This window comes from Neomonachus schauinslandi, chromosome 11, assembly GCF_002201575.2.
Source record: "Neomonachus schauinslandi chromosome 11, ASM220157v2, whole genome shotgun sequence".
Taxonomy (NCBI): Eukaryota; Metazoa; Chordata; class Mammalia; order Carnivora; family Phocidae; genus Neomonachus; species Neomonachus schauinslandi.
The window spans coordinates 31,034,912-31,059,711 of NC_058413.1; the positions used below are offsets into that span (position 1 = coordinate 31,034,912).

General features: G+C 35.9%; 1 protein-coding gene across 2 annotated transcripts in view; it reads right to left on the reverse strand.

The window, feature by feature from the left end:
* The window catches only part of METTL15 (methyltransferase like 15), a 186,186-nt gene that overhangs the window by 14,252 nt on the left and 147,134 nt on the right, over positions 1-24,800 (reverse strand). Inside the window, exon 4 of one of the 2 annotated variants that reach the window (XM_021685883.1) lies at positions 22,049-22,227. In XM_021685883.1, the coding sequence (XP_021541558.1) occupies positions 22,049-22,227 (179 nt within the window). The remainder of the gene's footprint in view (positions 1-22,048; positions 22,228-24,800) is intronic. The other variant, XM_021685884.1, reaches the window with a different exon arrangement.

Sequence of the window (24,800 nt, forward strand, 5' to 3'; positions counted from 1 at the left end):
ACATCTGGTGAAGGCGGCAACTGCCCTGGTCTCTTACCTGGGAACGGTAATGAATACCTTTGGCTTTTGTCCTTTTCATTGTATTGAAAATAACATATTGTTAGCTCAGGTTATTAGACTGTAAATTTGCCTTTTTCATCAGCTTTCTTGATAGTGTGTTTAAAAAAGAAACAGTTACTACTACTGTCATTATCAAAAGACTTTTGCACAAGTACTGATTACATGTTTTTGATTAAGAATCTAGACTCAACCAATGCAGTACACACTGGGCTTTTCCTGACTCACCTGCTAGAAAAGGAGCCCTTTATAGTTGTTTTTATGTTCCAAAAATTAGTGCTTAATATTCTCTTGCTAAGCAAAATGAGGGGACAAGCTTGTGTACAATTAAGAAAAAAGGGCTCTGATGGCTAAAATCTTGGATAATTAAACCCAGCTCCTTTTATTTTTTTCTTTAAAGCTTCTTGGGAAATGTTGTAAGAGAAGACTGGAAGATTTTCTAAACATTTGATATTGTGCATTTCTTGTAAATACACAGTTTTAGCAATGACAGGGCAGTGATCGTTGCTCTCTTCATAGTCTAAATGCTTTTCTCCCTCTTCTTATAGTTTACTCATCCCTAATGCTCACAAAGGTAGGATCTTCTCCAGCAAGTTTTTGCAATGACCTTTTTATACATATTTCAACAAACTATTACCATTCTACATTAGTGGTCTATTAACATCTACTAGGCTGCAAAAGATCCAAAGATATTTTATTATCTTCTTTTATATCCTCAGTCCCAGGTCTAAAGTGTGGTGCACAGTAGGTGGCAAAGGGAAAAATCCACTAAATAAGAGATATTCTTCCAGCCCCAAAGATCAAGATGTACCATAAATGGTATTCTAAGTGTGGAGATTCATGATCACAACCCCGAAATCTTTGTAAGATTTTGTGTGTATATGCAGTTTTATGTGGAGATAATCCAGGGTTTTCATTGAATTCTCAGCTGTATCAGGGACCTCAAAATAGGTAAATTCATGGTGAAAACAGAGTTTTCTGAGTTTTCAGCTTATAATTTACCACCTTTAATGATACCACCAAAAAAGTCTCTGTCTTCATTTAGCTTTATTTTGTTGTATTTTTCTTTAACTCCAGGAATACCACCACTTAGCATCATCAGAAACAGAGACTGAGAACCCCCTTCATGCGTGACAGCAGAAGTTGGAAATTCTATCAGTGAATACTCAGTTTTCTGCTGACTCACAAGGGATTTCATATTAAAAGTAAGAGAAAACCTTGCTTAGTAACAGTCTGCACTACATACAATAATAGAACACAATTTGTATGGGGAAGCGTTAAGATAGATTTCATTCATAAAAAACACCATGCTTCTGGCTAGATAAATGACTTAAAGTCCCAGAGAGAAATTATCATTTTTAGTTCTGGGATACCCTTATGCTACTTACACTTTTTAAAATTTAATACATTCACATGTTCAAATGTATTGAGATTTTTAAGCTTGTGAATGAAATTAGCAACGTGCTGTGGCTGTCAACGTGATGCATTGCAATTCCCCGAGTGGTAGGGTTTAAAAATTAATTCAGCTCTTGCACCTGTTTGCCGGCATTCGTCTGTTGAATTTCCATCGCATTTAATAAGTCTCTGTGACGCAACTCGTGTCCTTTTGCCTGGGCTCCTATAATACAGTGTTAAATTCTCACCCATTTGAAATTCAAGTAATATTACAAATTTCAAACTGTTAATTAAAGTCTGTGAACTTGAATGGTTCTGTATAAAATTGGCTTTACTCAGTGAGGTTCTTTTTAAACTTCTTCAGCATCTCATCTAATCCCCAACTCCTACCAGGTTAAGTCTGATTTCAACATGATCTCACTATGGGTGGTTGAGGCTTACAAATCCTCCTACAATAGGGAAAAAATCAAGTTATGGGTTTGAGCAAAAAAGGTAAAGAGGAATATTACCCGCTGAGGTGAAATAAGAAATATGGCTCAGAATTAAAGGAAAGGATTGATATTCTTCATGTATTACTTTTCAATAAAATACACTATACTATAATACTTTATAATGTAATATAATATACTATAACAGTATAATACTATAATTCTATAGTATCTAAGTCTTAAAATGCTGAGTATGGATGGGATATCTCAACGTGAATCACGATTCCTTTTATCTGTGTAGGTGGTCAACATTAAATTTAATTACTGAGTCTTTAAGGAGGGATTGAGGCCTATTTGCCAAATGCTGTGAACACAAAGCAAAAGTCTAAACAGAAGGTTCTAGCATATCTAAGACCCATAATAAGATACTTTATTTGAACCTTTAGGAATAGTCAACAGGGAGTGCAGTACTACTCTCAGAGTTGGGCCATTTACACTTCCCAGAGTTGGGAGATAGTAACAAGAAAAGATATGTAACTATGCTCTTCTTTTTCTTATAAGGTCAGCACATACTCGTAATTGATCTTTGGGCTCTAAGGTAAGTTGCCCACCCTCCTGTATCATACTTAACCTGCAATGGAACACTTCTCAACTGTATTACAATGATCTTTGAAAAATATTTGTCACTTCCACTGAAACATAAGCTTCCAGAAGGCAGGGATTGTGTATTACTTTCAGCAAGTAGGGAGTGTGTATTATCATCATTTTTCTCATAATAGGCTTGTGGAAAGATTAACAGACTATCTGACTGAATTGAAGAATAGATAATTAATTTCTCCAAGGGCCAATAGCACGTGGATTTTAATTAAGTCACAGATGATAAATATCTTTTTCTACCACATCCAAATTCAATACTGAACTGCACTCTCCCATCTTTTATTTTTCTGCCTCTTCTATCCTATTAACTTGGTCTAGGAGCAGTGTCCAGGGATAATGTCCCAGGAAGGCGTTTAGTTTCTAGAAGGATGTGTATCCATTTTGAAAAACAATGTTTCAAGGGCTAACGTCACATATGTGTCATTAATCTCACTAGGGGATTTATACTGGAAAGGAAGTACCCCATCTCCTCTCTAAAATCCCCTAAGTATGCACCAAAAATCAACTATGTGGTTTTTAGTAACAACCCTAAGATGTAAGCCAAATATCTAATAATGATATGATTAAATAAATTTGAATGTCTCTTACTGACACACAGTATAGTGCCATAAATGTGGCATGATATCAAGTAAAAAAAAAAAATCAAAATTATATACACTCAATCATTTCAACTGAAAAATGTGAGAATAAAGGTAAAGAGATAACATATGTAAAATGATAATCCTGTTATGGTGGTAGAGTGGTGTTACAGGTTCTTAAAGTTTTCACTTGAATTTCTTAACAATGTTGTATATATGACTTACAAATGAAAATCTCGTATTTTCTCTATGATCATGAATTTTACATACTTTTTACATGTATTTGTAAAGTAGATTCTATCAACAACTAGATAAGGTAAATTCTTTGTACTGACTAGCTTTTATCAAGTGCCTATCATATGCCTGCCATAAAAGTAGGCAGTTTTAAAATGTAATTTCTAATCATCATGACAATCTTATAAGTTAGGAACCATTATCCTTACCTTAGAGAAGATCAGAATGGTTCTATAACTTGTCTAAGTTCACACAGCTAGTAAACAGCAGAGCTGAGCTGTGAATCCTGGCTATTGTATAATTCCAAAATTAATTTCTTTTTCCATTACTCAGTGACACAATAGAATGCAGTGACATAAACCCAGACTAATAATGCAAGAGTGGTGAGGCATTAAAAAAAAAAAAAGACTAATAAAGAAAAATGGGTAAGCAATATAGCAATACAACATGTTAGCTTGATGATTTGAGTCTGTCATCAAAGTCGATTTCCATCTAAAGAGTAGAGAGATGAAGTCAACAACTTAAAAATCCTACCTGCTAGATTACCTTTCTCAGCTTCAGTTTCTGAGATAGGTACCTGAAACACACAGGACTCTAAACTGATGCTTTCCAGTGGATTTTACATAAATGTTAATATTCTTTTTTTTCTAAGGAAGAAAATGCAGTGCCTTTAACATCATTGCAATGTATGGTGTGTCTAAAACAGTTCACTGAATAATAATAATTAGGCAACAGAAAGCTCCATAACAACCCACTTTCTCTTTTCAAAATCCATAGAGCTTATTGTGTGAGGCCTATCTTGTCACCTGGCTAATGAGATGCTGATGTACCTTGAATGAGCTGGCAGCCAGCCCATCCTTAGAGTTCTTTAATGTGATGAAGAAAAAACAGGGAGAAGGGTAGAGTGACAGCAGGGAATAATGTTTTCAACAACAACAAAAAAGGATGTTTTCCCCAGTCTTAGCCTTTTCTCACACTCTCAAGGTTCAGGTTCCCAGTGCCTTGACTGCTGCTACATTGCTGACTGCTGACATCTTTTTTTTTTTTTTTTTTTAAGATTTTACTTATTTATTCATGAGAGACAGAGAGAGAGAAGCAGAGGGAGAAGCAGGCTCCCAAGGAGCAGGGAGCCCGATGCGGGACTCGATCCCAGGACCCTGGGATCATGACCTGAGCCGAAGGCAGATGCTTAACTGTCTGAGCCACCCAGGCGCCCTGACTGCTGACATCTTAACCATCCCTTTAAAGAGTAAGACAGCTGCTTGTACAGAAAGTCTTTCCTGGTGAATCCATTATAAAAATTTTTATAGTTTTTATTCTATTCATTCAAATGCATTCACTCAATTATCCACTCGCTCATGCACTCATTTCTATGTGTTCATTCAACAAAAGTTAAAAATAAATAGATATCTACTAGAGATAGATCTCTATTGGGCATTTAAAATACATAGTCTGATTTAGTAATCCAAGAATCCTGTGAGGTAGTTATTATCACCCATATTTTACAGATGAAGAAACAGATTCAGAGAAGGTAATAAATGCCCAAATTTACACAGCTGGTAAATGACACAGCCAACTCAAATATACGTGACTCAATAGTTCTTGCTTTCTTTAATCCAGTTTGTTGACTTCTTCAACATATTCTCTAAGAGAGAGTGCTGAGGCTATTCAGGTAAATTAAGTCCTTGAAGACCTCACAAAGTATATAAGGGAAACAAAGTATAATGAAGCAAAAATTCATCAGATATATAAATAGCAGGTAAACATCAGATGTAACAATATACTGAAAAAGTGAGTAACTTCAGGAGGATGGTGAAAAGGAAAGTTCAGGAAGGATCCAAAGTAACGATACATAAGCCTAGTCCTAAAAGAAGTAGAAGGACTTAGGGGATAGGTGGGGGGCAAGATAAGACATGAAGGAGGTCATACCCTGCAGAGGAAGATCATATACAAAAGGATGGAAATGAGAAAGCAGAAAGTTAGTCTGGGAACCTGAATGATGAGCAGTTTGGTGCAGACATGGAGTGCTGTGGTGGGGAGGGCAGTGGAGAAATTAGGTTACAACAACATGCAGAAGCCAGATCACGAAGGACTTTGTTTTCATGTTAAGTTGTTTAGATTTTGTCCTATAGATGATAGTGAACCTAGTAAGAATTTTATGGAGAGGTTGTTATTATGAAATTTCTATTTTATAAATATAACTCTAAGTATATTTTATTTCATTTATTTATTTTTGTTTCAAACTTTTATTTAAATTCTAGTTAGTGGGCGCCTGGGTGGCTCAGTCTTTAAGCGTCTGCCTTCAGCTCAGGTCATGATCCCAGGGTCTTGGGATCGAGCCCCACATAGGGCTCCCTGCTCCGCGGGAAGCCTGCTTCTCCCTCTCCCGCACCCCCTGCTTGTGTTCCCTCTCTCGCTGTCTCTCTCTCTCTGTCAAATAAATAAATAAATAAAATCTTTAAAAAAATTATAGTTAACATACAGTATAATATTGGTTTCAGAAGTAGAATTTAGTGATTCATCACTTACATATAACACCCATTGCTCATCACAAGTGCCCGCCTTAACACATATCACCATTACTCTGGTAGAGTTTGGGCTGGAGGAGATTGAGACAGACAGAAAATAGAATCCAGTTAGAAGACTAAGGTAATAATTCTGGCAAAGATGATAAAAATTTACAATAAGACAATGACAGTGGAAACCCAGAGGTGGGCGGGGAGTGTGGGGGGAAACAGAAGGATTTAAGACACTTAGGAGGCAGAATTGAAAAGTTCCAGTGATAAACCTTTTCACTTCAACTCAAGGTTGACTTGAAGGTTTTGATTTGTGCATTTGGGTAAACGTGGTTAGGTGCATTGGAAGAAAAAGAGGTAAGCAAGATTTGGAACACTGAACTTTATATGCTTGTAGGATAAATAGATTGATATGTTCAGAAAGTCAGGCGAATATTGGCCTAGAATTCAGTAGAAAGATTTGAGCTGAAGATAGGAATACAGATGATGTCAGATCTGGGGAAATGGATGTAGATGCCCAGCATGATATGTACTGTAAGAAAAGAACCAAGGACTGAGCCCCCAGTAAATAACAACACTAAAGCACAAGCAGAGGAAGAGGAATTAGTACTAAAAAAGTAAAATCAGAGAGGTAGGAGGAAGATAAAAGGGAGACTATGTCATCATAAAGTCAATGGGAAAGGGGGGGTGGTTAAAAGAAAAGATAAAGGGAGTGGCAAAATATTCTGCTTCATTTTTTTTTTTTTTTTAAAGATTTCATTTATTTATTTGAGAGAGAGAGAATGAGAGACAGAGAGCACGAGAGGGAAGAGGGCAGAGGGAGAAGCAGACCCCCCGCCGAGCAGGGAGCCCGATGCGGGACTCGATCCCGGGACTCCAGGACCATGACCTGAGCCGAAGGCAGTCGCCCAACCAACTGAGCCACCCAGGCGCCCTATTCTGCTTCATTTTAGAATTACTTGTTTAGATGTCCAATATCCCACTAGAGCTTAGACTTCTTCTTATGAACATATAACAGGGATATATACATATATATAATATACATAAATTTTTTTAAAAGATTTTATTTATTTGACAGAGAGAGAACACAAGCAGGGGGAGTGGAAGGCAGAGGAAGAGGGAGAAGCAGGCTCCCCACTGAGCAGGGAGCCCGATGCGGGGCTCAATCCCAGGACTCTGGGCTCATGACCTAAGCTGAAGGCAGACGCTTAACTGACTGAGCCACTCAGGTGCCCCAATATACATAAATTTTTAAAAGACATATATACCCATACATATCTATCTATCTATCTAACTATCTATCTATCTATCTACATATATCTTTAAAAAATTTACTGAAAGATAAGGAAAGTAGAAAAAGTGAAGTCATCAAAAGGAAACAATCAAGAGATGTTAGAACTAAAAGAGCAGTGCTTGTCCTGGTTTATTCATATTTCAATGTTTTAGAAGAAAAGGTTAGTCAACTACCAAAGTGGCACTGCTTAATAGATACACAAAATTGATCGTAGCAATTATCAAGATTATGCTATAAAATGTCAAATAGAAATAGAGCAATGAGAAGTAAGCTTACTAACAGCACAAATCATAACGTGAAAAATGAAATAATAAAAAAATGAGAAAGAGTAATCTTTAAGAGAAGAGAAAATATTAGTGATGAAATAAGATACAGAAGGGCCCCAGTACTTTTGTTTATGCTTAGTTTCTCTGTATTGAAAATTCTCTTCTTAGACTTGTCCTTGGCTACTTATTCTTCCAAGTGTTTGTTTAAAGGCCACTTCTTTAGGGAGGCCTCTCTTAAACCCCTAACCAGGCTATATCCCACTACTATACTGTCTCATTTACCCTGTACTTTTTTCCTTAACATTTACACAATTTATAATTCTCTATTCATTTGAATGATTATTTGCTTACTGTTTTTTTTTTTCTCATTGAGGTACATAAAGATTAAATAACTTGCCAAAATTACACAACCCTTAAGTAGCAAAACCAGGATTTGAATGTAGTTCTGTCTTACTTGAAAGCCTATATTCTTCCTGCTCTACCACACTGCCATGAGGAAGATAAAATATGGACAAAATACTATGATAGTTTTTTTTTTAAGATTTTATTTTATTATTTATTTGAGAGAGAGAGAGAGTGGGAGAGAGAGAGAGAGAGCCCAAGAGGGGGCGGGGTCAGAGGGAGAAGCAGACTCCCCGCTGAGCCGGGAGCCCGATATGGGACTCGATCCTGGGACTCTGGGATCATGACCCAAGCCGAAGGCAGTCGCTTAACCAACTGAGCCACCCAGGCGCCCCAAAATACTATGATAGTTTAAATCAAAGACTATACCCTATTCAGGAGATCAGGGAAGCAATCATGAAAAATTACCCACTCCTAGCATTTATGCCGGGCCTTAAGAGTGGAAATGTCTCCAACCAGTGGAGATGTTTTGTTTTGCTTATTTCTTGTTGATGTTGTTTTTCCAGCTAGAGGATACAGCATGATCAAAGACGTAAACAAGGAAGGTAAAAGTCATGTTTGGGGAGAAAAGGAGAGAACAATTAGGTAAGAATATAGGAGGATGATGAAAGAGAAGGGTGAAAACAATGGCTCAGGCCAGAGAATGGACCCAAATACATCAAACTTAGGAACCTGGGATCAAATGCATCAGCAACGGAGAGCCAATGAAAGTTTTTGAACAAGTAAATTACATGATTAGTAAAATTGTGATGTCTTAGGGGATGGGTTGGATGTTAAGGAATGGAACAAAGCCCACTCAAAATTAACTTAAGTAAAAAAAAATAAAGGAAATGTAGGGATCACAAATAGCCAACTATAAGAAATACCATTAGACTTTAAGGAAATTGGAAAGCTATCAGACAAGCACTCATTCCACACCTGTGTATGTGCATTTGTGTGCATTCGTGTGTGTGTGTGTGTGTGTGTGAACATCTCCTCCATTTTCTGGACATCTGTTCTTTCTGCAAATTTATTTCCTTCACTCTGCTCTTGGTTCCCAGTTCTCTTAACTATGACTTTCACCTTTCTCTGGATTGACAGAAAGGCAAATCTGGTCTCAATTCTACATTCCTAATACCATATAATTATAGTTTCTGGGTTTTGTGGCTCACATTTTTGAGAGAAGTATCTATTTTATATGACTTAATCAGCTGCTTCTGGGGTGACCTGGTATAAACATAGCTTCCTAGATCCAACCTCTTTCTTTATCAGGTATCAGGAATTGGTAGGGTTCTGGGCAATTCTAAGGGAAGAGAGTGAGGGCTGGGCAGACACTCCTAAATATATGTAACAAATGGATTTAAGGGGAGAGAGTGAAAGCAGGTAAACCTCTACTGTAATAGTCTAAACAAGAAATAAAACAGTGGTGGTGGTGGATGTGGAAAAAAGAACTGAATCAAAAGCCACAATCAGGGTAGAATTTAATAACTGATCAGTGGAAAACTGTGGGGGTGGGGGGAGGGGTGTCAGAAAATGATTCAAAGCTATCTCTGAAGTTTCCATGCCAGAGACTAGGAAAATGCCTGTCATAATTTCATAAAACATTAGCGACTGGATGGTTTAATATACCTTCCTTTTAAAAGAAAATAAAATTGGGACCAGAGAGAAAAAGTGACTTGTCTTGAGTAACAATTAGTAGCAGAGTAGGAATTAAGACTTAGGGAGATTGGACTTGGCCAGGAGTGGTGATAAAAATCTGGACCTTGGGGAGGATAGAGGAAATGGTGCTGCAAGATTTCCAAGAAAATAGGCAAGACGGTATTCCATGGGAAGAGTTAAAGATGCAAAGCAAAAGATACCTATGTTAATAAAGATAAAAGAGTAATAGAATTGGGCACTGCATGATAAGAGATAAAGTGGAAGCTGGTCAGGACTAGAGCTAGTCATACTCAGGTAAGTATAGAATGTGTAAGAAATCAAGTTAGCTGGGAACCAAGAATAGTGAAACAAGGAGTCTTATTAGTCACCAGTGGTGGTGTGAGTCAGAAGCCAGATTTGCATGGTCAGCCAGCAAACTGGAAGCAATTGAATGGTATCTAGGTATTACCATATGGACAACAAACCCAGGAAGTTAAGATGGTTTTGTGGAAAAAATTATGAATTTGCCACATTACACATTTTGAGATTGGGGTGTTGGCAAGAAATTCAGGGAGATGCCCTGCAGACCACTGGAAATGTGGGAGTAGACCTCTGAAATGTGGTCTGAGCCAGGGCCATATCTGTCTGTCTGTCTATTTATCAGATGACCTGCTAAAATTGACATTCTAGAGAGAAGACGTTTCAGTGTAAGCCTTATATTTGGTGGGGTGGATGCGGGACAGGGTAGGAAGAGAGAATCTCAAAATAAGAGCATTAGCCTTGGACAGTAGAGTGGTTTGATTACCACTGGAGATTTGGGGAAACCATAAATTTTATCATGTTCTGGTAGCATATTAGAAGAATTGTTATACAATAGTCATACAACAACTTTTTCAACAAAACATTACTGAAAAAGACACGAATTACATGGCTCATTTTGTTTACATAGGTAGATGCATTATTTTAAAGGGAAAAAAAACCTCCCCACTAGTTATAGCCAATTTCAAGAAAGCTCCTTCTTTAAAGCATTATTTAAATAATTAACAACCTGAGGAAAAATCTATTACATGATTGGAACTGTACTAAGTAGTTCTTTAAGCTTTGGTTACTGCACTATTACCATGTAAATCCAATGGCAGCCATTTTAAATGGAACTAGTGTAAAACTCTGCCAAACAAGGAAAAGCTAAAGATAACTATGGCACAAATTAAATCCTTTATTTTAGGGAGCTTGACTCCCAGGCAAAGACAAAGAAAGATGGACTGATGAGAAAAGAGGGAGAAAGAGAAACAATTGGCAAAAGAAGCAAAAACTAAAGCACACAGAAGAAGATTATATAAGTAGAAGCCATGAGAAAGTAAAAACAAGAAAGAAAAGATCTGAGTAAGCAGAAACTAGTAATCCTAGAAAAAAAGTTAGTCATAGAAGCTAGACATAGAGAATAGCCAAACCGAAATAATGATAATTTACTAGAACAGAGAAACAAAGATGTTTCCTGTTGAGGCTGCAACATGATAGTTTAGTTGCAAAATTGTGTAGTATCCTGAACAACCATTTGAGTTATCTTCCAGTCTTTCAGAACCCTCACTGTGCAGCTCAGATAACTGTCTTTCTTATTAACATGAATAGCTTTATAATAATTCCTTATTATCACATATAGCTTATAATAACCCTTTATTACTTAAGTCTGCCTAAATGTGTCTTTGATTTCTACAACCTCAATAGCCTAACTTACTTTTCGCATAGCAGGTAGATGATCAGGTGGAAAAGAGGAAGGAAAAAAGGAAGAAGCAAGCATTAAACCACAACAAATAAACAAAGTAAGCAGGGTTCCTAAAGGGGATGGGTGTGTATGTAAAACCCACTGAAGATATGTTCACACCTTATACATTTATGCATATATGTGTTTGTGTGTGTGTGTGTGTGTGTATAAAATCAGCAGATGAAATAAATAAGAAGAACTGGAGATAACAGAACAAATGAGCACAAATATGAAATAACTACATGTATTTACTATATTTAAAATAAATTAAGATTTAAAATAATTGATAGAGATTATAATGAAAGAATAAGAACAACAGTATTTTTTAAAAATAGAACTTGTAGGAACAACTAGTTCCTACTTTAAAAATTCAACAAATAGGTTAAACAGCAGATTAACTATCTCTTTAAGAGAGCCTTAGTGAACCAGGGAAGGATTTTACCTAGATTGTAACACAGAGAGACAAAGACACAGGAAATACGAGAGACGTGGTGAGTAATAACTGCTGCCCAGGAGTCAAGAAAGTAGGGGAAATAAATATGGAAAGATATAATGTCTGATATTTCCAGAAATGGAGAAATATTAAAGAAGTTCATTCTGTTTCATTAATGACCAATAAAAACAAAATCACAACCAAGCACATCACAATTAAACATCAATGACAGGAAATTTTTTAAAGGTAGCCGGAGAAAGAAAAAGACCAACCATAAAATAATGGCAATTAGACTTTCCATCAACTATAATAAATGTCAAGAGACAATAAAATATTACCTTCAGAGTACTGAGTGGAAATAATCACAAACCTGTTGACTTTATACTCAACTAATTATCATTCAAAAGTGAGGGCAAAATAAAAATATTTTTAGACAAGCTATGATAATGTATCACTCATAGATCTTCACTGAAAATATCAAAATATATACTTGGGTAAGAAGAAAACTGATCCCAGAAAGGAGTGGGAAGCGACGCTAAGAAAAAAAAAAAAAAGTAAACATTTGATATATCCAAATAAACACTAACTATGAAGACTACTATCTAAATAGGGAAAATCACTTTTTTTTAATTCTTAGAAGATGAAAACTTTGTCTTAATCATTTATGCAACTTCATTAGTACCTACCAGAAAGTGGACGCACAATAAATACTTGATGATTAAATGAATATGTAATGTATATATGAAATGCGTCTCATCTCAATGTTAGGTCAAAGTACCTGCTTTGCTAATGAGGAAACTGAAAATACAGAAGACTGACCCAGTATTGTATGACATATTGAACCTGATTTACCCTTTAGAGAACAGGAAAGACATTACAATGTCAAGAAAATAATGACAGTTTCTCTTATTATTATAGGTCTGAGTCTACCTAACAATAAAAAGTGCCTATTGCTGAAGACCCTAGTTGGTTGTAAAACTTTGTTTATTAGCTCTCTCTGGTCTCATCCACTTTCTAAACATCACAAGAACTACAAAGAAATGGACATTGATTTATTCATTCAAGAAATAGTAACTAAATATCTATTATAAGCCAAATGCTGTATCAGGTCTTGAGGATATAACAATGAAAAAGATATATCTAAGCTTTACTCTCAGAGTTAGTCCAGCTGATAAAGCCATTAAATGAATAATTATGCATTATGAGAATATAGGAAGTCAGCAAGTATTTCCTATTGCTTACTGTGTGCTATCTGCAAACATAAGGGGAGAATATATGTTCTCTGATTTACAATATGGTAGAAGAGATTCCAAGTAATTAAAAATATGTGAAGCAATATATAGTCCCATAAAGAATAAATGGGTAAAATAAATTACAATGTTTGGGAAATGACAAAACTGCTATATCCTTGGCAAAAATAAAAATATGGGGAAAGATACAAAAAAGTTACATATATAAAAGATATGAAAAATTAATATAGACTCCTTTTATTTTTAAATTCCTAGGAATATCTTTTCCAGATAGTCCAAAATTTCTTAACTTTGGCACAAAGCAAAAGATATAAGAGAAAAGAATTTGGAAGTATTTTTGTTAGTTTTCAGTTATGATTAAAGCTTAAACATCAAAACTACTCTTTCATTCACTATTCCCCCTCCTAGCCCTAGAAATATATAATCTTTGATCTTTATCAACCTATTAACATTTGGGGTTCTCTTTGACATTCTTTTGGGATGATTTAAACACTTAAACTTTGAAAATGAAAGCAGATGCTTGTCTTCAAAAAAATGTTCCCAACGTACAAATATAATAGCTAATGTCTGAAACCTCCTTTTAGGAAAAGCACTTCACATCATGGATCCTCTCAGTACTTTAATGGTGAAGTAAAGACATGTTATTATACCTCCCATGTAGACGAGATCTGATATATGTCAATCTCAAAATCAAGATGGTAGCACAATTAATATAGAAGACTGCCTGATCTTAATTCTTAAATTGAAAGCTCTTGTAAATATCTAGCACCAGATTCTTAAGACTTCTGAATAAGTAGTTCAGGAACAAATAATCTTTCTTCTTCTTTTTTAATCAATAAAGAGAAGGATAAGATGGCCAGGCTATTTATACACATCTTTACAAAATTAATACCAATGTGAAAACTGCTATGTGCAGAACATACAATGCCAGCAGATCACTTTAATTTTCACTTGTACAAGTACACAAAATATAAAATAATAAGAAATGGAGCAATGAAGTATTTCCCTTCTCTTGTTCCATAGAAGCAGTCTGAAATTCAGCCATAATCAGTAACACTTAGAGAATGTGATTATGCCGAACTATTTTCTAAAAACCTGACCCAACTCAAGGTCACAATTAGGATAGTGGATACCAACCAAGATAATGGGAAGGAATTCCAGGGATTTAGAATTCTATTGGGTCCTGGGATTGGACCCTGAATTTGCCTGTCTTCTACTCCCCTCAGCCCTCTGAAATCCTACCTGCTTCTTCATTTATTTATTCATTTGTTATTTCACTTTTGCAGTTAATGAGTATCTACTGGGTGCAAGGGACTCTTCTATAAATAGCAATCACTTCTCCTAAAAGACTCAACTCAAAGGTCTCCTTTCTGTAACTTCTACCTAACCCCTCTCCCCAATAACTCAAAAAGGCATGGGTTCTCATGCCTTTTTGTTCATTACTCTATTACATACAGCATTTATCACAGGGTGACAGAGTGAGCTGCTTTTATGACTGTATCCCATATGAGTATGTGAGATCCTGGAAGACTGAGCTGTCAGCATTCTCCAGCAACAGTTCATACTTTACCTTAATCATAAGAAAATGATCTAGGGTAGTGTCCTAAGTAAGAGCACAGGGTCTAGAGTAAGATTACTAGCTTCTAATTCCAGCTCCACTTGACAAGAGACAAGTTACTTAGATTCTTTGTGCTTCAGTTTACTCATGTGTAAATAGGGATAAAAACAGTATCCACCTTACGGATTATTGGTGAGGACTGAGTTAATACATAAAAATAATTTAGGATAGTGTCTCATATTTGCTCAGTAAGTGTTAGCTAGCATTTACTGTTATCATCATCATCATCATCATCATTAAATTAGGCTTGGGCCACAGTTACTTGGGATTAGAGCAATCCTGGCTCCCCACTTGTTACTTCAAACAGAGAATTGCCAGATTTTTTTAGAAGGAAAAGATTTTCAGGTTTCTTTCTTTCTTTCCTTTCTTTCTTTCTTTCTTTTTCACATTTCATTCTCTTCTGAGTTGGGCTTCTTGTACAGAATGACTCTTGGAAAGATTACTTATTAAAATAAGAAATAAGTTTACTTATGAAATGTCATTTGATAATTTAGTTGGCATGAAGTTACCATACTAATGTACACAGTGTATAACAGATTGAACTCAAGAGATTTAAATGACAGAATAAGTGCATTATCATAGGCGGTGACAATGACAACTATGACTCACTGGCAAGCCATCCAAATTTGACTGTAGGTTTGACCACACCATTTTCCACCAGAGTGACAATCGAACTCTCTGACATCTTCATTTATTTCTTAATCATGGCAATGTTAGTATCCAGAGTGCTTTTTGGGGAAGATGGAGGAAGCAACACGTAGGTTATTAAAACAATAAAGGGATGGCAAACTAATCTGATTAACTTCATCAGGAAACAGTTCTGCTAAAATTTGATGGCAATGACTGTTTCTTAACGAATGCTGCACTTTATTTATTTTGTACTTTGAATGTTTCTCTCCAGATTAACAAAACTTCGCTGGAAAAAAGATGATTTTGGATACAAGCTGAGGCGTAAGCTATTATTGCTTACTGTGGAGAGATATACCTTATACGTACTGACGCAGCAAAAGATTCTTCTTTTTTTCTAAAAGTCACATAATCCCTAAGGGAAGAACATCTTGGACTGAAGCAATCAGCCTATCACAGATCACACTGTTTGGCTGTGGATAGGTATTTGCTGGTATAAGACCACAGTCACGGTTCTGACTAGTGTACCTGTTTGCTCCCTGGATCACCCCAGGTCTGGATAGAGAGAAAAAGAAAATGCTTATGGTTGTATTTGCACTTTAAAATTCACAGAGAACTTTCTTATATACTATTTCATTTATTGGTCATAGCAAGAATTAGTTATTCTTTTTCTCCAGATGAGGAAATAAGGATCAGAGAGGATAAGTGACTAACTCAAGTTCACAGAGCAAATAAATAGCAGAACCAGACAAAGAACTTGAGAATTTTTGATCCATGTCCTGGAGAGTCTCAATTTATTCCTCAAGCTGTTTTAATTTATACTGAATACTTTGATTCTTGGGTCTCCCCCCTCTTCAGTGTGAAGGGCAGAGTATAATTGATTCTCAGTAATACCTAACAACTTATACTTTTTTTTCCCCCTGGATTTTCATTTTCCTTTGGCTGGGAATGTACACATCTTTTTATTGATTTATTTGTTCAACAAGCATTCATTAAGCTCTGGCCATGTACCCAGTTCATGAGTCAGAATAAAGGTTACATAAAAGTTTCAGGCAGGGAATAATAAGTCTATATATTTAATCAACAAGAACCAAACATATCTAAGAAGCTTATCCCCCTCCTTGTTCACATTCAAAAATTGATCTCGTAAGCCTTCTGCCACTTCTTGATTATCAATGCATTGATTATCTATTTTTGTGAATTTGAATCTAAATCTCAATGATCTGAAAAGTGATCAGCATACTTTGATTCTGGCATGAACTTGAAAACTGTGAGTGAATTTCTTTTTTTTTTTTTTTTAAAGATTTTATTTATTTGACAGAGAGAGAGATAGCGAGAGCAGGAACACAAGCAGGAGGAGTGGGAGAGGAAGAAGCAGGCTTCCCGCTGAGCAGGGAGCCTGATGTGGGACTCGATCCTGGGACCCTGGGATCATGACCTGAGCTGAAGGCAGACGCTTAACGACTGAGCCACCCAGGCACCCAGTGAATTTCAATATTAATTTAAGCAAAACATAGTAGGGTTATGAACAAAGTAACAAATGATCATTTTCATAAATACTATTCATTTCCATTTCAAGATGAGAAAGATAAGGCCTAGAACTGTTCGACTTTACATAGAAAGCAAGCTGCAGAACCAGGACTTGAAGACTACATTTTTAAGACTACATAATTCAAATATACATTCTGTAAAATCTAGATCACAGCCTTTTTTTTTTTTACAAAATTAAGTACATAAATCTTTTTCCTGGAGAGCTTGAGAGATTTTTATATGTATTGTTTCCCATTAAAAATTCTTAATTAATAAAAATATTTTATTAGTTTTCTTTTTTTTTCACAGCATCTCTAAAGAATAAGGGAGGAAAAATATCATTTCAGCCTGAAGATGAATAAACGAAAGTACTGGGAAGGCAATGTGCTTTTCCTAATTTACTTGAGTACTTTAGTGTTAGTGTTATTAGAGCATAATGGTATGGAGGGAATCACTGTTTATGACCTCCAAGACTGAACACCAATTTTTTAGTTCCACTGATGTTATTTCACTGAATACCAACTTTATAAAAGCAGAACCTTCCTGATCTATTTATTTTATACATTAACTTTGAAAAAGTATTTACCAAATGCCTTCCAAAGCCAAAACTATGCTAAGCACTGGGGGTACAGTGATGAGTAAGAGAGTCATGACAGAGCCCTCAGCGTGCTTATCATCTAGAGCAGGACCATCCAATAAAAATATAATACAATACACATACATTACTTAAAATTTTCTATAGCCACCTTGAAAAAGTAAAAAGAAACAGGTATAGTTAATTTTAATATTGTATGTAACCCAATAATTTCTAAAATACGACCATTTCAACACAGGATGAACATATACATTTTTGAGATACACTAAATTCTTTTTTCAAGTTAAGGTGTGTATTTTACATATATGATCTTCCAGTTAGGAGCAGCCACATTTCAAGAGTTCCATAGACACATGTGGCTACTGGCAACTGTACTAGACAGTATAGGTCTAGGAGAGAAGTTAAATAGGAAGCAAGCAAGAGAACAGTGGAAGTGCTGTGACAGGGAAATGCAGTGCTACAGGAGCATGGAGGAGAGCATCTCAACTAATCTGTGTAGAGCTAGAAAAAACCTCCTGGAGGAAGTGACACCTCACTTACGCTCGAAAGGATGAGCCGGCACTAGCGATAGGACAGGATAGGGGTTGGGCACTTTAGTGTTAATGTTAATAATACACAAGGCCTGTAAGTGAGAGCGACTATGGTGTGCTGGAAAGACGAGACTATAAGAACTTTAGTATGGTTAGGACAGAGATTATTGTGGAGAGCAAGAAAGATGAAAATGAAAAGACAGGTAAGAGCTGGTCCATGAAAAGCTTTGCAAACCATGGAAAGGAATTTGGATTTTATTCTAAGGAATTCATGCTTTCTAAAGACTTTAAGTCTCTATTTATGGAACTAGCAATTTCAGACTGAAATGTGCTCCTCTTCACAGAAATACAAGGGGAGTAAAACAGATGGAGATGACAAGGCTAAAGCAAGATGACCATTTATTAGAGGTGAGGAAGAGTTTGGTTCTACATTAAATTAGTCCCTCAGGTCATTTTCAGGTCTTAGATTTCATAAATCTAACTTTTTAGTTATAACTGTATTAGAACATAAACTAGGCTTAACAAAATGTGCTTTGTTATTTATGAATTATTTTTGGAGAGAACACTAACATGTGTTAGATATTAATATTAAAATTTCTGGCTAGTAGTTCTAAATAGTGCGTATGAATAGTGAAGTCCCACAGGTTGTTTTTGGAATGATAAATTACTAATTTGGTAATTTACAAAGTAATTCATGGTAGTTTTAAGTGTCCTGTTCCAAACTGCAGCCTCAAACCTGTCTTTTGGTGCTTACATGATATTGGAAGAGTACTGGAACTGTAGTTACTTGTACTAGCAAAAGGCACTAGGCTTTAGGTTTTACAAATTACAACTTAATCACTTGAATTATTATGTAATTCCACTAAGTATATTGTGATTACAAGTGTCATGGTCTTCCTTGTCCTAATGGATTATTAGCTTTTTGAAAGTAAAGGAAGTGATTTATATTTCCATCAATATATGGGCTTTACTATGTGGCATATTTCCCAGAGTGCTTGATAATTTTGGACATACTTAGTATGATTTTATTAGAACCAGAAAAGATGTCTGAATATAGTCATAGCATGTTATAGCCTGCCAAAATACATGTTTGTTAAATAAAGATATTGCTTAGGAACTGTACCAGGTTGAATAGTGTCCCCCAAAGTTTGTGTTTACCAGGAACCTGTGAACATAACTTTATTTGGAAATAGGGTCTTTGCAGATATCATTCAAGTTGAGGACATACTCTATTAGGTTGGGCCCTAAATCCAATACAACTGATGTCCTTATAATAAAAGGAAAATTTGGACACAAAAACATGTACAGGGAGAATCCCACATGATAGTGGAGACAGAGACTTAGTGATACATATACAAGCCAAGGAACACCGAGGATTGCCAGACACTAGGAATGGTCAAGGAGGCATTCTCCCCTAGAGCCCTGCTGGTAACTTGACTTTGGCCTTTCTAGCCTCCAGAACTGTGACAGAATAAATTTCTGTTATTTTAAGCCACCAAATGCGTGGTACTTTGTTACTGCAGCACTAGAAAACTAATACAGGAACCTTACTGGGCCCTCCATTGCTTTCCATATTTCCTCTATAAGTAGCTCTCTTAAGACACTTCTATTTAAGAGACTTGACAAATTAATCCCTTTCTCTGTTCAAGTGTCTCAGGGTAGTATTTTACTCTGAGCATTCCTATACAGTCCTGCTCCCACCGAAAGAGCTATACCCTTATAGCCCAGAGCACTTACTTTTGCCATTAATTAATTTAATCAAATATTACATAAACTGGCGAAATATGAATGCAAAATGAAAGACATCTGCTGTTCTCATGAAAACTAACGTAGACACTTTGGAGACTCTCGATAAAGGTAAGTCATGTAAAAAATGCAATCAAATTAGATGCACATGAGGTAATTATGAAAGATAGAAAAATTATAAAAATCTAGAAAATATGTTCAGATTGCTCTGTAAGTACCTTTAAACTCTAACTTTACTTTAATAAAAATAAAATCAGAGCTGTAGAAGACACACCATGGTTGTGGTTTATGTAAGAATGGACTTTGCAGAACTGCAATTAGGACCCGAGCATCTCCATATATATAAATATGTATAGGTTCTATAATTCTCCACATGTACCAACTTTTTCTATTACCCACACAATCATAACTTCAGACTATGATAAATAAGGAGATTTCCACTATAAGTAGAAGAACCATGTTTACTATACTATGCTTTTATTCAGCCACTTACCAGTCAGTAAACTTTGTGAATAGAGGCTCTGATCTGCTCCCCCCTTCCACTGTTAGTACTCAGTATAATGCCTGGTATTTAGCATCCTCTCCCAAAATGGTTTTTGAATAAAAGAGCACAAAATGCAAACCCATTTTTTTTCTGTTTTTCCCTTTTCCACAGAATTATATCATCAGTAAATATGTATTATTATGGGTTGATTTGAGCCATAAAAAAGGACTCATTATGGGGAACTCAATCTTTTAATGGCATTTATTTAATTCTACACATATATGAATATTCTCATTTTTATGATATCATTTCTCATAGCCCTAATATGTTTTCCACATCATAATCCTTCTGAAAATACTTAAACTGTTCCTATTCTACATCTTGATATAATTTCTGTGTAATGCCACAGTGTTATTACCCCAAGTTTGCAGATTAGGACCCTGAGACAAAAAAGTTAACTCAATATCTTAAAGGCAAATTCCCAGTTATGCCTAAAATTCATGAGCTTCCGAATTCTAGATCAGTACTGACTTTGCCATTAACTAGGCTGTCTACCTTGGAGGAAACCACGGACCCTCCCTGAGGCTCAGTTTCTTCAGTTATCAGATGAGGTTTTTTGACTGGATGATCTCTAGGATGCCCTTAGCCCTGATCCTCATTTTCAGCACTAGAAAATTCTGGATTTTCTCATGTATAAAAATATGGGAGACAGAGAACAACATATACAGCTAAAGAATGACAGAAAGGGTAAGGTAAGGTAGTAATGGTTAGTGAGTATAGAGTGGAAAGAAAGGGATACAAGACAGAGGGCAAATTAATGCAGTGTGCTAATACAAACTCTTTTTGGGAAAAAATACCATGGAATATTTTATGATCATATAACCTATAAGAATTTTGCTCTTACTTGACTACAGGAATCTCAATAGTAAGTTGGAAAGGCCTTGAGGTATGTATAAAGCTTAAAAAATTTAAAGACTTGGCCAACTCTATATTTTATTATCCTAAGTAAAATAGAGTTTTATTAAATTATGTCATAAAACAATTGCTATATGATCTCTAAATCTTCATCTGAATGAATTTATAATCAAGTTTTATTCCTTAAACTATACATAATATTAAGATAGAGGCAACTAATATTAGGTTCTTTTTATAAGCTACACAATTATTCATTTTCACTACTTCTTTAGCTACTTAAGTAACTTAACAGGAGCCATTGAAAAGAAATCCTAATACATTTGGTAAATAAAAATGATGTAGGGTTTCAGATGGCCCAACAAGATGAAGAATTTAACACTGGAATTCTGTTAAATAACTGCAGGAGTTGTATTTTTGCCTTGGAAAACTTTCATCACGGAACACAGCTGTGAAACAACTTTGGCTTCAAACAGAAAGGCTATAATAAAGCGCCTCCTAGCTAGACTTAAGTTCAAGAGGTTTATGGTGGCAAACAGCACAAAAGATGAAATATTTCAATAAGCCCCTCAGGCTGATTTAGTTAGCATTCACAAAGTGGAATAACCTATACATCACATACCCTTTGTTAGCTGGTTGTTTAGAATAGATGTATGAGTCACTGGATTTTATTTTAGCAGTTGGGCAATGCAATTCTCCTTTTGCCCAAAATATTAAAATGCAGAAATGTGAAACTAAGAGAGGTAATGTCAGATCTTATACAGAATGCTTATCAACCACTGTGATGGATCAAGAAATTCTTCCGCTCTTGTCATTCCACATTTCACCTTGGTAGGCACAAATGATAAATTACCTCTATAAAAAAAAAAATCTATTGTTCAACTAATCAGCAACTACAGTGTATTTTCTTAAATTGTGTGGGGGAGAGGTGTTGGAGGGGAGAAGCTTGCAAAACCAAAAGAAAGCTGGTATGGAGAGAAGGATACGCAAGATTCTATCCTGCATGATTTTAAGTACAAATGAATCCCTCTGGGGGTTTGGGGGATTTATATATATATATATATATATTTTTTTTTTTTTTTTTCTCTCAGACACTGTTCAGAATTAATGAGGGTACCTGCAACGATGCTGGCAAGCTGCTGGGTTCTGGAGATGGGGTAAAGGCTGCGTGCCTGAACGATTGCTGAAGCGATTTTCTTGGCATGCTTCTCCTCCCCGTACGTTCTCAGGATGGATGCAAGTGCCTGTTGATCTAAAGCGTTCACAACATCAGCTGCGGTGGGCATGTCAGGGTACCTACGCACAAGAAGAGCCAATTAGTTTGCTGACGTCAGTTTTCATTGACAAGAGGTGAAATTTCAGAGTACTGAAGTCAGGCATACACACAGAGTCTAAGAGAACGTCTGAGGTTTTTTAAAGTCAGAGACTGAAATCTTAAACAAACGAAATAGATTTTCCATTTCAAATACCCATCATAAGAGCAATAGTGGATTGTGTGTGACATTCATCAAGGTCAAGGGCAGCAGGAAATTAAAATATTTTACTAACCTTTAATTCACAAAGAAGTTATTATTACTAATGCAGATTTCCCCTAAACTAAAATAATGGAAAATGTTTGGATTTAGCTTGTTCAAAATTTAAATTACTGCTTGATTTTGTTTTTCACTATAAGAAGATACAAGATATGGACAGATATTTAATGGTGCCTATATCTCAGGAACTTAATTCTGAGATTATAAAGTAACTGAGTACTTATATGGGAGCACAAATTGAACTTAGAAAGTCTATACAAGAAGATACTCCCAGTCTGTTTCCCTCACAAAAAATTGAACAACCTTAATGGTAATAATGTATGTTATTTCCAATGTTTAATGATATTGGTTTATAAACCCATGACTAAAGTCACCATGGGGTAAAACTTAGGAATCAAGAAACAGTACTAAACAAGCCTGAGATGGTAATTTCAGGTGCAGGAGACAAAGAAAAAACAACCTCTAGCCAAATAAAATAGATCACAGTAGTAGCAAATAGCATTCACTCTGTCAGACCATTCATTCCAGTTTACCTTCCTTTAGGGAAATGTGTGAAGGAATTCTAAGTGATGAACCAACTGAGGCCTTACTTATTAGTAAGATAGCTTTGTTAACAGTACAGTTACTACTCCTGTAGTTAATGTGTTGGACTGATTGTCAGTATCACACTGTGAGGACTTTAAGTAATAAGGATATGGTAGCTTTAAGACCTAAAGACTATACCACAGTGGGGCTGTGAAGAAACACCTGAATCCCTTCTTAAAAATACTATACTGCACCTTGTTAACATGCCTAGTGCCTCCAGGAGAAAATTTTGTTGTTGTGTTTGGCTTTTGCCCTATTTTGCCATGACCTCTCCCTCCCTCTCTCTGTCTTACTGTGTGTGTGTGTGTCTGTGTGTGTGTGTGTGTGTGTATGAAAGAGAGACACAGAGAGAGAGAATGAAATCTTGCTTTCCAGATCTGACTCTAAAGACCAAATCTTTATCCTTAAAGCTATTATTGAAAGAACAAAGGCTATTGAGATGGAAACAGGGCTACCTTATAGGATGTTCATTAGTCTGGGGGTACCATGGTAGCCAAAAAAAAATGAGTCAGATCAACAGAGGTTAGAATCCCAGACTTGCTATTCATATTGTGTAAGTTTTTTAACCTACTGAAGCCCCAATTGCTAACCTGTAAAATGAAATAACAATGCTTTCCTCATAGAATTGTTGGAAGAATTAAGAGTACATGCAATTGTAAAATAGATAGTAGAATGTCTAGCATACAGAAGCTCAATGAATGTCTGTGTCCCAGATCTTGCCCATTCCTAGATTTGCCCATCATCCTTAGCCTAATGGACAACATCCTAGCTAGATCTTACGTGCTGTGTGTTCAACTGTCCAAACCACTGAGCACTGAAATGAACCTTATTAATGATAGTAAATTCAGACCCACAGGATATAGTCCAGCTCTACCAGGACAACTCTAAGATTAGTACGGATGTACTTAGCAGTTTCTTATAATGCCTTTCTACTTTTAAGTAAGACCATTAAACAGCATTTTGCTCAAATATAGTTCAGTGGATAATGGGCATAATTTTATTTTACCCTCATGTTAACACTGAATAGCAATGTAGAAGTTTCCATTTACAAAAGGGGCAACACTGAAAAGCTGATAGGCTGCTAGGAGACTTCAGAATAGGCATTCACAGTGAAGTCAAGATACAAAATCTGCCCCCCGCCCCCAAATTAACAGGTGAGAGATCTTGTCGGTTCTCCAGAAATCACTGATTTAAAATAACTGCACTAAAGACAGAAAGAAAATATTAACACAAGTGACAATTTATTAATTTCCAGTGAAGAATACAACTGACAACAGAATTAGACCTGCGAGTCCTTGAAGCTGTGTTTCTTTTTGCTACATGAGAACCTTTTGTAATCTGAGATCTGTTGTTGAAATCAGGATAGCACAGACTAAACTATGCTATACGAGTCCAGTGTTAAATGGCAACAGGTTAGGAAAGCCTCTTGCATCTACCTTCATCACAGAGATATATTAGCTTCCAGGATCTGACTGGCCATATTTTTTGGCTTGGACTCCCTCGCCCCATAACACCACTTGGATCAAGTATTGGATATACTTGCAATGATTAGGTTATACAGTCTATGCTATCTACCTGGAAGCCACCCTGATTTTTAAAATATATTTGCTCAACTCTAATCTCATCCATTATGTATTGACTTAGAGTTTAATGCTCAAGGGCAATTTTATTTTCAGGTTCTTAGGGGAAAACTTCAAGAACCCTGATTCACAGACTACAATTTGCTGAAAAGTCTTTATATTAACAATATGG